Source organism: Microchirus variegatus (genome assembly GCF_963457635.1).
Source record: "Microchirus variegatus genome assembly, chromosome: 13".
NCBI classification, from domain to species: domain Eukaryota; kingdom Metazoa; phylum Chordata; class Actinopteri; order Pleuronectiformes; family Soleidae; genus Microchirus; species Microchirus variegatus.
In genome coordinates this window covers 25,127,341-25,140,363 of record NC_139814.1, presented here as the reverse complement: position 1 = coordinate 25,140,363, position 13,023 = coordinate 25,127,341, and the positions used below count along the sequence as shown (strand labels likewise).

Genomic DNA, 13,023 nt, shown 5'->3' with positions numbered 1-13,023 from the left:
GATGAGATGGTGATGTAATCATGACATCGTATGACATCTGAGTGTCACTCGCCGAAAGGACATTGTTACGTCTTCTGTTAATTGTGTTAACACAGATTAAATGTGTTGTCTAAAAATGTCGATTCCTGTACAATATTGAACTGGAGAAAATAATGGTGTTGGTGTTTTATTATTATTATTATTATTATTATTATTATTATTACTTAATAATAATGTATTCATGTATGTGTGGAAAAAATAAAATAGAAACATTAAAATAAAACACACTTTTGATGAAGCATTATAATGGAAACTAACCTTCCGTACATAAAATCTAACAAACTGCTTTACAACAAACACATTAATATACGCGCATACGAAGGCATTACGTGTATATATATATATATATGCGTATATACGTATATATATATATATATATATATATATATATATATATATATATATATATGCGTATATGCGTATATACGTATATATGTATGTATATGTATGTATATATGTATACGTATGTATATATGTATATATATACACGTATATACTGTATGTATATACGTATATATGTATATATATGTATATATATATACACTTATATATATATATATATATGTATTTGATTCTTTTGTTGTGTTTTATGACAATACTTAGGATCTTTATGCATCTTGCACCTGGTAAATACTCCATATTACAAACAACTAAAACTAAGAAAAAAATAAACTGAAACTAAGCATTTTCAAAAAAATAAAAACCTGTTCTAAAAACTAATCAAAACGAACTCATTTTAAAAACCAAAAAGTTAAAACTCTTATAACCATGTTTACTGGATACCGGCGGTCACCTGTAGAGGGCGCTCCGAAGAAATCCTCTTTTCTTTGACACAGGAAACACGTCACTTTTCTTTTTCCTCGCGGCTCCGGCTCCTGAAAGCACGAGTGTTCATCCTTTTTCCTCTCTTATCGGGAGACGCGGTGAATATATCGAATCCAGTGGCAAAACACGGAGTAAAATGGTAATTATATTCCTTTTGAAACATAACGCGTCGCGACTCGTGTTTCCCCGAACGGCGGTTGCCGTGTTATTGACACGGTTAGCATCAGCTTAGCTAGAAGTGCCTGCATCGGCTAGCGTTAGCTTAAGTCTAAATGATGTCAAAAGAACGTTAGCGAGTGAGTTAACGGTTCTTGTGTGTTTTGTCATGTAGTGAAAACGCTCACGCAAGAAGACACGCGCAGTCAAAAGACTCAAAGCTGCGTCTCTGTGTTGACATATGTTGTTGCTTCTGCTCTGACATGTTCATGTCCGTTCATAACCCACAGAAACCCATCCTGCTTCAGGGCCACGAGAGGTCCATCACCCAGATCAAGTACAACAGAGAAGGAGACCTGCTCTTCTCTGTCGCTAAGGACCCTGTAAGTGTTTACCGATTCCCCCAAAACTGGGGTATTCGAAGTGGGGGTAAAGGGGTACGCATAGACCAAACAACAAAGAAAACATGGTTTGCAAACAGTGTGTTTAAATTAAAAACTAGCATAGACATGTATCCAAACATCGGAGTAGGTTTCTTTTAAACTGTGTTTGGTGAGAAATAATTGAGATTTTATTTGGTGTGTGTGTGTGAGGGGGCTCACAGAGTGTGCAGAAGTATGGGGTACAGGTTTTGAAGGGGTAAAAGACCAGCAACGCTTTATGAATTGAGCAAACGATTAAAAGAAATGAGCCTCAAAATACACAAATTGCAGATAAAATATCAATTTAATCATTCAAAAATATTGTATTTTATTTGTTTGAAAATACACTTATTGTTTGCAGTGATGGGAAATTGTGTTTGCTCTTTACGGTTTCACTTCCTCACTTGTTCTTTGCACCGTGGTCTTTTGTTTGCGATTCTGACCATGGGCAGGATTTTGGAAGCTACAAAATTTTGAAAACAAAAAACCACAGCACAGAGAACAAGCGTGGGAGCGTAAACGCAAAAGAGCAAACAAAATTACGATCATGACAAACAAAACGTGTATTTTCGAACAAATAAAATACAATGTTTTTGAATGATTAAATTCCAAATATTGACCGAAGTCTAATGTTCTAGTATTTGATGAACAAAGTGTTTGTGTGCCTTGAAATGATCCGCTCTCGTGTCTCCAACCACAGATCGCCAACGTGTGGTACTCTGTTAACGGCGAGAGGCTCGGCACCTACAATGGACACACGGGAGCTGTGTGGTGTGTGGATTGTGACTGTATCCTCTTCAAGAAATTCACATTCATGTATTGTGTGTGTGCAGGAACGTGCGTGTTACGCATGACGTTATGTGTGGGGCAGTAAACGTGCAGCTCCATTTATGCATTTCACCATTTAAGCATTTCAGAACCACCCTGTACTGTGAAATTGTTTGGTTCCTTAACGTCTCCGCCCTCAGGGGACACAAAAAATGTATTGACGGGGTCGGCCGACAACAGCTGTCGACTGTGGGACTGCCAGACCGGTGAGTGGAAAAACCGAGTTGCAGACTTTGTTGCAAACACGATTTCAATTTTTAAGAAAACATTTTGCGATCCTACATACAAGAAAACAACAACCCTGCCTCTGTCCCACCATTGTGCCGCACAGGTAAACAGCTGGCCCTGCTCAACACCAGCTCTGCCGTTAGGACCTGTGGCTTCGACTTCAGCGGCAACATCATCATGTTCTCCACAGATAAGCAGATGGGTTACCAGTGCTTTCTGAACTTCTTTGACCTGAGGGATCCACAGCAGATAGGTAGATATAAAACGTCATGTTTTCTTGTAATATCTGTGATTATGAAGTTATTTGTCAGCTAATATGTGGCTAATTCACAGAGAGATATTTCTTAATGCTAATTTGTGAAGTGTTATTGACTAGTGCTGGGCGTGTTAACTCATTAACAGTGGTTAACACTGTTTGCGTTAACTCGTGGCACGTTTCCATGACGACTGACCGGAAAAAGACACGCGTGACGTCATGTTTACGTGACTCCCGATTTGTTAAAATGAGTCTCTAAAGTAGCGCTAAACTTTAAAAACAGAGGCACACATACGCAGTACACGGGTACGCTGGTTATTTGTAGCACTTTTAATAATAGCGTTTAATAAACAGACCGCTCCAGTTCCACTGTAGGCACGCTAACGGTGCTAAACGAGCTAACGGAGCTAACTGGTAGCCGGTGCCGTGGCACGTAAACATGACGTCACGTGTGTCTTTTTCCGGTCAGTCGTCATGGAAACGCGCCGTGCGCTAACCTAGTGCCCAGCACTACTGTAATTTGGAAGATATATTTTGCTCAGTAGCTGCTCTTAAGTGTCCGCTAACATGTGGCTAATTCACATCACAGAGAGATATTTCTTAATGCTAATTTGTGAAGTGTTATATGACGTATTGACACACTATCAACAGTTTCCACGAACCAAACCAGAATTTCATTAACCACTCACTCTCCCGCACCAAAGTCCACAGAGAAAATCGGTGTTTGTAACTTGTTATCGACACAGGAGCTAGATAACACATTTTCACTGACCGATGGAGTCTAGCAAGGGGATCAGAAGCTCCTGTGTGCTGTGGTGTGAAAGTGATGAATTTTCTCCATGAGCTTTGGTGTGGCTAGAGAGGAGTTTGCAAAACCTTCTTCTTGTATATATTCTTATATTTATAACCCGTTTCCAGATGACAACCAGCCATACCTGACGGTACCTTGCAGCGAACACAAGATCACCAGTGCCGTGTGGGGACCTCTGGGAGAGTTTGTGATCGCAGGCCACGAGAACGGAGAGATCAACCAGTTCAGTGCCAAGGTAATGGAACACGGTGAAATGCAATATGAAACTGGATATAGGTTTAGAAGATGAGGACAATAGTCGGCGTGTCACGCAAAAAAGACTTCAAACGTATTCTGGGTAATTTTGTTTACACTGGTTTGATATGTCCGGACAGTCTGGAGAGGTTCTGAAGAAAGTCAAGGAGCACAGCAGGCAGATCAACGACATCCAGACCTCAGTGGACCTGACGATGCTCGTCACGGCATCAAAGGACAACAGTGCCAAGGTAAGACGGCGCACCTGTTTTATTCCCCTGGCTTTTCAGTTAGGACGTTGTTCTTGTGTTTTGTCTTTTCTTTTTTTTGGAACATCTAATCACTTCTGTCATATCTATTACATTTTATACATATATATTTTACAGGTTTTCAGTGTACTCCATTCCATTTTGCATCAGTGTTTATGATATCTTCTGACTCTTGATTGACAGTGGGCATCTGGCTCCTCCCGCCTTGGAGTCGTAGTCGGCGACCGACTGTTAAACACTCAAAAAGATTAGCTGATGTCCTTTTATTGTCACCTTGGTCACTGCGATGCATTTGTGTGCAGTGCTAGTAAAATGCTACACCAGCACACTAATCTATAAAACAGAGAGCACACGATGAATGTTATATTTAGTTTCCTAATGAAAGTAACCAACATCGAAACCTTTTTTATTTTCTAAAACAAATTGAGAACACAGGCTTTGTATATAAAGACATTAGAGACGATGGAGAGTCCAAGGCATAGTCCTACGTAATGAAAGCCCTGCCTAATAATAACAACCTAACTGTCGGTTGTCTGTTTTTCCCCCCCCTCGCAGCTCTTTGACTCCGCCTCTCTGGATCACATCAAGACTTTCAAGACGGAGCGACCGGTCAACTCTGCCGCCATCTCTCCGATCATGGATCACGTAAGACGAAAAGAAACCCTTGCGTGGTACAATCGGGGCGTTCCAGCAGCAGCATGAAGACTGTAACTCACCACTGATGGTTTTGTTTGTGTAGGTGGTGATGGGAGGTGGACAGGAAGCCATGGAAGTCACCACGACCTCCACCAGGATCGGCAAGTTTGAGGCCAGGTGAGATGAACGCTCCCCTCGCAACGCTGTACACCTGATTCTCTATTTTATTTTACATCATATAGATATAGTTTTGAGGTTGATATCACTCAAGGTGTCTATTTCTATGTTCACAAATATGAAGACCAACCAGAACATGTTTTGTTATCATGGTTGGTAAGTGTAAAATGTTGTACTGTTTATCTCTATCTTTACATAAGACAATAGGTATCTCCAGCCTGTTTTTATGCACGTTTTTACATGTGTGGAAACGCAATTTGTCCCGACAGTGCAATGGAGTCAGTTTTAGTGAACAGAAGATGACATTTCGTTAGTTACGTGACTAGAACATCCCTATTTCCACATTTCAATGTGCTGGGAAATTAGTAGAAACAGCAACTGGTGTTTTTTATGTCAAGTTGTGTTTGTCGCATACTCCTGTTATAACGTACTTTGGATTAATACTCTCTTTGCAGCAGTTGTAATACATTTTAATGGGAACCTAGCCAGTAACAATTTTTTTTTCTTATTGTGAATTTAAATCTAAACATGTACAACAAAAATGTGGTTATCATACGTTTATGCTAATTTTCACAAGTTGCACTGTACAAACATGTAAACGTTATGGCTGATAATTGCTTCCATTCAAGTGGTAACGACACACTTTCTACACTTTCTAACCCCAATCTTCAGGTTCTTCCACGCTGCTTATGAAGAGGAGTTCGGCAGGGTCAAAGGTCATTTTGGCCCCATCAACTGTGTGGCGTTCCACCCCGACGGCAAAAGGTAAAAAAAAAAAGAAGGAATCTTCTGCTTCTGTAATGCTGTAAAAAAAAAAAAAAAAAAAAAAATGCGTGGCCACCATCCGCTCTAAACGCTTGCTGTTTCTCCTCTTGTGCTCGTCGTCCACAGTTACAGCAGTGGAGGAGAGGACGGATATACAAGGATTCATTACTTTGACCCACAGTACTTTGACTTTGAGCTGGAGGCATAAACTGGCAGGCTCGGCAAACCCCCCCCCCCCTGCAGGTTCAACCAATACCATACCCCATCAGGAAGAGAGAGTTATGGACCAGAGTCACAGGTTACTTTAAATTGAAGGAAACAAAGGTCACAATCGGTAAAGTGTGGTGTGTTTTTTCAAAAAAGATTTTGTACCTTGGATCTGCAAAGATGGCGTGACTGGACTTTAAGCCATACTCCCTGATTCTACTGTTTAAAAACACAATTGGAGTTAACACTGTTGTGAGCCATTCCATCATGAACCACCATAAACTACTATTACTTATCCAAGTTATGTCTCATCTGTGTAATTCATTGACAACCTAATGGAAACGTTCTGTGAGCAGCGTGAGGTAGGAAGAATTAGTTTTGTGGCTCAGAAAGAGTTGTGAAAAGCATTCTATGGCTAAGTTAGCGCTGCTGGTGGTAGCCTCCAAAAGCAAGGTCCTTGCGTAGTCTTATTCTAAAGCAACACACTAAAAAAACAACTGTCAAGACATTAGATTCTTTATATTTTTATAACAAAGTTATGATAGTGCACATTTCACAAGGATAAAACTCCAAACAACTCACACGTTTTAGAGCCTTTTTCACCAGCTCACTCCACGTTTTACGAATAACGGTACAAAATATTTAAAACAGGTCACTCGCAACCCCTCTGGTAAAGGTTCACAGTCATTCTCGCACTAACGAACAAAACACTGAAAAACAGTCTTCATGGGGAAACCTGGGTTAAAGGGACGGACGTAAACAAAGACGCACACTGAGCAGAGACCAGGGATCGACTGCAGACCGGGTAATAGTTATGTCGAGAGTAGAGGTGATATTCTAAACATGCGTTCAAGGGCGAATGTACAAAGTAAGCCAGGCATCAGTTTGCCAAACGCTGGTTATTCTAACGGTACCATAAATAGATGTTTTAAAAACTAACAAAGTCTTTTTTTTGGATGTAAGCAGTAGACTAGTGAGCTCATCTACGTCGCAGCGGGGACTTAAGCGTGGGACCCGCGGTGACGGGAAAAGTAACACTCGGGTTGGTTTTTCTTCATAATCACAGCAGACCTGGTTCACACGGCGGCTGGAAATGATCCATGACATTTGTGAATGTGTGTGTGTGTGGGGTGAGTTTCACACTTTGTGATGAACACAACCCCACACAGCTAGTGCTTCGCGTTGATACAAATGCAAGTACAGTACGATGTGAACCAGGTTTGCCTGCAGGGACACATGATCAAACTGGAAATACAACAAGGTCCTACTGCCAACGGAGGAGACGATAGGAAAAAAAAAGTACAGGAATATGGATGTTGGGGACAAGATGACAACCATGACTTCTTTCCTTCCTGTGCTGGATTTCAGGTCTTCACCTCCTCTTTTGGTCTGAAACAGAAACAAAAAGGTGACTTGATTTGAAACTTTTGACACCCAGGTCTTCAAATATGCCTTTATTTAATTGGTCGTTTGCTGATATTAGCATTAGCATAGCATAGTCACATTATTATTTTCTAGTGCTGTCAAACGTTATAGCGTCAACAGTGTAAAACGGCGCACGTGACGTCATGTTTACGTGACTCCGTATTGTTAAAATGAGTCTCTAAAGTAACGCTAAACTTTAAAAACAGAGGCACACATATGCAGTACACGGGTACGCTGGTTATTTGTAGCACTGCTCTTTTCCTTTAATAAACAGAGCGCTCCAGTTTGACTGTAGGCGCGCTAATGCCGCAAAAAGGAGCTAATGCAGCTTACGGAGCTAACGGGTAAACGGTGCCTGGACTCCTGTGCTGCGGCACGTAAACGTGACGTCATGCGCGTCTTTTTCCAGTCAGGAAACGTGTCATGCGTTAACGTGCGTTAACCTATTGCACAGCACTATTATTTTCCTTATTAAACGTGTGAAAATGGGTGCAGTGGAAAATTACCATGTACAAAGGAATACGCTGTGACATTAGACTGAAAATCTGTCTTACCCTGACGTGTCCATCTTCTCTTCCTCCTTCTCCTCCTCTTTCACTTCTGAGAAGAACCAGACAGTAGTAGTAGTATTATTATTTGTATAAACTGTACGCACGCACGCACTCTTTGTTAGTCTCCAAATACATTGCGGTGTGAAAAGGGATACCTTTCTTTTCCTCTCCTTCCTTCTCCTCTTCCTTTTTCACCCGTTTGGCCTTCTTGTGGTTGGCTGCGTTCCTGCGGCCTCCTCCCTGGCCCTCCGCCTCGTCCTCGGAGTCAGAGAACTCCTCCTCGCAGGCTATCCTCTTGTCGTGGGCGCGGACTGAAAGCGGTGAACAGACGTTAAGTAAGGCTTTACTTTCAAACCTCTTCTCTCGTCTGTGACTGCACTGAACTTGACAATTGTATTGACCAGACTCTACGTCCATGTCACTTACTAGAGACGCGTTTGTCGGGGTCCTCCTCGTCCTCTTCCCCGCTGTCCGGGTGGGGGGCGTCCTCTGGGATCGCGTGCATCTGCACGCCGGGCGCGTGCGGCAGCATGCGCAGGTTTTCGAACAGACGCTGCTTGATCTTCTCCAGGTATTCGTTGGTGTTCTGGTTGGTCATGTTGGACGGGCTGATGTGCAGTTTGAAGTCGGGCCCAAAGTACTCAAAGTAGTCGTTGTAGGGCAGCTCGTTGGGGATGGAGCTGTCCAGGGCCACGGACGTCTCGTACGTCCAGCACCGGGCCACGTTGCGGATGGTGTAGCCGCCGCCGCCCAGCATCAGCAGAGGCAGGTTGAAACTTTTGACGTACTCGACGCATTTGGCGTGGCCTGGGAGAGTATTGACGTATCGGCATATTTAATTACAGAGGGATTATGAGATTACGTGAGATGATGTTGTTTGTGTTTTATACCTTTGATGGTGAGGTTGAAGCAGCCGAGTCTGTCTCCAGAAAGAGAATCGGCTCCACACTGGAGGACCACGGCACTTGGCTGGTACATCTCCATGACTTTAGCTATGATCTGAACCACACATGTTCAAATTATTGGTGCGATTACAGTCATCAAACAGTTAAACGCCAACACGCAAAAATAACACTTACTGGTTTGAATATGGCTTCGTAGGACTCGTCATCAATGCCGTCTCTGAGCGGGTAGTTTACCGCGTAGTATTTTCCCTTTCCTGCTCCGATGTCCTGCAAAACACCGGACACATCACTGAATTGCTGAAATGACGACAGGACGTCACAGGAACAATTAAAAAAAAAAAAAAAAAAAAACTCACCCTCAGGTCTCCAGTGCCAGGGAAGTACTCTCCATATTTGTGGAACGAGACGGTCATGACTCTGTCTGTGGTGTAGAAGGCCTCCTCCACCCCGTCGCCGTGGTGGATGTCGATGTCGACGTATAGCACCCTCTGGTGGTACCTAAACGTAATGGAAAATAACAAAAAACGCAAAAAAGCTTTGAATATATATTAATCAGATTAATCACAGGGTAGCTGTGGATTAATCACCATTAATTACCTTTGTAAATATGCCAGAAAAATTCTAATTTTCTATTTATATTGTTGTAGGAACGGAGAGATAAATACAGTATGTGAAGATGTAAATGTAAAGAACAATAAAATAGTGTAAATAACTTTAAAAAAAAACAACCTGTAAATAACATTTAATATATTTTTATCTATTTTTGTTGTTATGGCTGGGACTGTGTATACTGACATCACTAAAGTATTTTTTTTCTGCACACCGCCCCTGCTAATTCTGCTCTTCTTTCACCTGCATTGTGCGCCGCTGTAAGTGGATCCTTCATATCCAACGCAGAATGGATCATTTGTCTGTGCGCAGTTTTATCCACACATCCATATATGACACACGTACAAACTGATCTTGGACAGACTCTAAGCGGGTATAGACGGGCGCCTGCTGGCAAAAACTACGGCCAGCAAGCGCCTGTCTATACCCGCACGTCATCACGACATCGTTTCGGTGGTTACCGGGGGAAAAATAGGGCGTGATTTTGATTTCCAGGCTTACTTGAGCAGCTCGAGGATGGCCAGGACGATGTCGTTGACGTAGCAGAAACCAGACGCCTCCGACTTCTTGGCGTGATGGAGTCCGCCGGCCCAGTTGATGGCGATATCCGTCTGCTGCTTGTTCAGCTTCACTGCTCCAGCTATCGGAAAGCAACGGGTAATTCAATGAAGTTTGACGTCTTCTAACTGAAATGAGTTTCTTCCTTTTAACAAGCGTAGGTTGCGCAAATGATGTTCTACAAACGTACCGACGGAGCCACCCGTTGACAGCTGACAGAACTCAAACAGGCCATCGAACACCGGACAGTCCTCGCCGACGTTGACTGCGAGGGAAAAGAAAGATTTCAGATATCTGGACAGTAAGAAAAACGTTGGCTCTCCTCTGTTGGAGATAAAAGCGCGCCGCACGCTCACATCTTTGCATCTGTTTGCTGTACTCGGACATGTTGTCCGGTCGGATAGACCTCAGGAACTTAATGTAGTCGTCGCTGTGGTATTTTGTCATCTCCTCGCCGCTGGCTTTGTGTGGCCGCTGCAAAGAGAAGGAAGAAAGTGACATTTGTCATTTCTGGATGAAGCAAAACAGAGGAATGTGTCTACTGTACAACCCTCATGGGTGTAGTCATTTGATAATATGTAAACCTCATCTGTCTGTGTGAATTTCCATAGCTAATACAGGGTATCTTCAGGTTTCAAGTAAAATTTAAGACTTTTAAAGACTTTTTTAAGACCATAATGAATACAATTTAAGACCCATTTCAAATCCGTACTGGCAAAAAAGTACAAAAGACATTAAGGAAAATCGGAACCGCAAATTGTTGAACTTGCAATTCGGCTTAGCTGTGGGCTTACGTTGAGTTTTCTCCGATGCTACGCTAAACTGTAACACACCACGGCGCGCGCACAGCACACTAGCTAGTGGTGCTCGATAAATTCTCACCGGGCAACACAGGTGACCTACTTTAGTTCCGTGTTGTACTTAGAATGTTATCGCATCCTCAAAAATAGAAACATTTCAAAGCGAGACGGAAGTTTATGCATGTTCTAAATAAAAGTAACGTTAATAGATTTTTAAGACCTTTCAGAATTGTATTATGTAAGACCTTTTATGACATTTTAGGAGCATTTAAGACATTTTAAGGCCTTAAATTCTTGGATTTAAGACTTTTTTTAAGACCCCGTGGATACGCTGTAATATTAATAACTTTTGAAACAGTTAAATAACTTAGATGATAGCTCGGCGAGCAAGCTTACATAATAATGTATATCAAAACAAAACAGCATATAATAATAATAATAAGCAAATCATTTTCCAGCAAGGCAAGTCGTTCACGAGCAAAGACAAATAAAGCCTCGCACTGCAAAGCTGGATCATGACATGGAACCATTTTGGCATCTCAATTTCTCATTGTAATTAAAAGGGTTATTGCGTAATCTGTGAGATTAAAAATAGAGAAATGTGGCCTTACTCACATAGATCTCCATCTTCCTGTACAGTCCGTAGTTGAGAAGCAGGTTGTGAGTCATACGGATCCTGTGGGGTTTCATGGGATGGCCCTGTCCATAGTAGTAGTTCCCCACATCACCTTGGAGGGGGGGGGGGGGGGAAGATGACAAAATTAGCACAAGATATTACACACTGTCCCAAAAAGTCCTCTCTCGTGATGCATTAGGTCTCTAGTGATGTTGAAAGGAAGTGCTAGAAAATGTTGATGAATCAAGTAAATGAATTTAATTGACCAAAATGTACAAGTACTCAATTTACCTTTATCAAAATATAACTTTATTGATAACCTGTCATTTTGACAGCAGGGATAGATGCATGTACGTTCGATTAAACATAATAATAATAAACATAATCACCATCCTTCATAATAATTTGGCATCTTTCGGCATTACAGACTTATAAATGCTAACTGTCACGTGAACTGTCAATAATGATTGACAGGCGAGGTGCCGCTGGATGATCTTTGCCGGAAGGCACAACATCAGTCTCCTCTTCTTGGAAGTTGTTAGCAAGTTGAGGGGACACTGATGATTTTAGCGCCGGACAACATGACAGCGTTTGTGGCCGCAGAATGACCACATTAGCCGCATATGCAATACAAAGCTGCCCAACAACTGAATGAACCAACGCGGTCAGTGCGGTTATTACGTGCCGGGGGCGATGTGCTGCACTCAGTTACAGGCTAACTGCTAGCGAGCTTAGCATACCCGCGAAGCTAACGTGGGCTACGTGACCAATCAGGTAAGCTAGCGCTAGCACGCTCCCCGGTTAGCTAGTCCGGTGGTGCGTCACTTAATTATTAGCAAAGGAGCACAGACTTGATATTAACGCGCCTCCGACGCCTCTGCGATCATCACAGGAGCATAAATGCACAAGGTGGGTATTTACCATCGTAGTAATAGCAAACTTTTTTCTTTGTTCCTTGAGACAGCGCCATTTTATTCCAATTATTCCTCTGATTCGCACGTACAGGTTCCTCTCCTGAACTCAACTGGGGAACCAGCGCTGAGCTTTTCGTCAGCCAATCACAAACGCTCTACCACCCGAGTGGGAGGAGCCGGTGAAGGCTAAGTGAATTTAAAATCATGAACGAATGAATTATGATTTTTTTCCCCCAAGTTCTGTTTTCACGTGTATTTTTCGATATATATATTATTATTATTTTTGGCGGGGGTGTATGTTTTTACGAGATTTATTTTCAGGAACTGTTTACGAGATTTTTTGGGGGGTCTGTTTACGAGATTTATTTTCAGGGTCTGTTTACGAGATATTTCTTTGGGGGGGGGTCTGTTTACGAGATTTATTTTCAGGGTCAGTTTACGAGATATTTCTTTGGGGGGGGGGGTCTGTTTACGAGATTTATTTTCAGGGTCAGTTTACGAGATATTTCTTTGGGGGGGGGGGTCTGTTTACGAGATTTTTTGGGAGGTCTGTTTTTACGAGATTTATTTTCAAGGTCTGTTTACAAAAAAAAATTTTGGGGGGGGGTCTGTTTTTACAAGATTTTTTGGGAGGTCCGTTTTTACGAGATTTATTTTCAGGGTATGTTTACGAGATTTTCTGGGGGGGGGGTCTGTTTACGAGATTTTTTGGGGGGAGATTTAACGAGAGATTTTTTTTGGGGGGGTGGCTGTTTTTACGAGATTTATTTTCAGGGACTGTTTACGAGATTT

At 42.2% G+C, this 13,023-nt stretch overlaps 2 protein-coding genes across 2 annotated transcripts; one reads left to right on the top strand and one right to left on the bottom strand.

The window, feature by feature from the left end:
- The first annotated feature begins 882 nt into the window (after nt 1-882).
- Nucleotides 883-6,147, top strand: eif3i (eukaryotic translation initiation factor 3, subunit I). The gene is made up of 11 exons (XM_083899749.1): nt 883-1,003; nt 1,311-1,403; nt 2,143-2,230; nt 2,411-2,476; nt 2,602-2,751; nt 3,673-3,800; nt 3,940-4,050; nt 4,624-4,713; nt 4,808-4,881; nt 5,554-5,646; nt 5,773-6,147. The coding sequence occupies exons 1-11, from the start codon at nt 1,001-1,003 to the stop codon at nt 5,852-5,854; spliced, it is 978 nt and encodes a 325-aa protein (XP_083755875.1). The 5' UTR covers nt 883-1,000; the 3' UTR covers nt 5,855-6,147.
- Nucleotides 6,148-6,521: 374 nt separating this feature from the next.
- Nucleotides 6,522-12,321, bottom strand: LOC310936227 (putative histone deacetylase 1-B). Its single transcript, XM_083900249.1, has 12 exons — nt 12,239-12,321; nt 11,317-11,429; nt 10,258-10,375; nt 10,092-10,166; nt 9,845-9,983; nt 9,091-9,232; nt 8,909-9,001; nt 8,720-8,828; nt 8,256-8,636; nt 7,985-8,140; nt 7,833-7,878; nt 6,522-7,242 (listed from the first exon to the last, which is right to left on the bottom strand). The coding sequence occupies exons 1-12, from the start codon at nt 12,285-12,287 to the stop codon at nt 7,218-7,220; spliced, it is 1,446 nt and encodes a 481-aa protein (XP_083756375.1). The 5' UTR covers nt 12,288-12,321; the 3' UTR covers nt 6,522-7,217.
- Nucleotides 12,322-13,023: the final 702 nt, after the last annotated feature.

What these genes read in the sequence shown, in the direction of transcription:
- eif3i (XM_083899749.1), top strand. An exon ending in ACTGTGGGACTGCCAGACCG is followed by an intron (nt 2,477 to 2,601) that starts GTGAGTGGAAAA and finishes TGTGCCGCACAG; the next exon opens with GTAAACAGCTGGCCCTGCTC. An exon ending in TCAACCAGTTCAGTGCCAAG is followed by an intron (nt 3,801 to 3,939) that starts GTAATGGAACAC and finishes ATGTCCGGACAG; the next exon opens with TCTGGAGAGGTTCTGAAGAA.
- LOC310936227 (XM_083900249.1), bottom strand. Translation starts at nt 12,287, where the DNA reads ATGGCGCTGTCTCAAGGAACAAAGAAAAAAGTTTGCTATTACTACGAT. An exon ending in GTCAACGGGTGGCTCCGTCG is followed by an intron (nt 9,984 to 10,091) that starts GTACGTTTGTAG and finishes GCTTTCCGATAG; the next exon opens with CTGGAGCAGTGAAGCTGAAC. An exon ending in ACGAAGCCATATTCAAACCA is followed by an intron (nt 8,829 to 8,908) that starts GTAAGTGTTATT and finishes TGTGTGGTTCAG; the next exon opens with ATCATAGCTAAAGTCATGGA.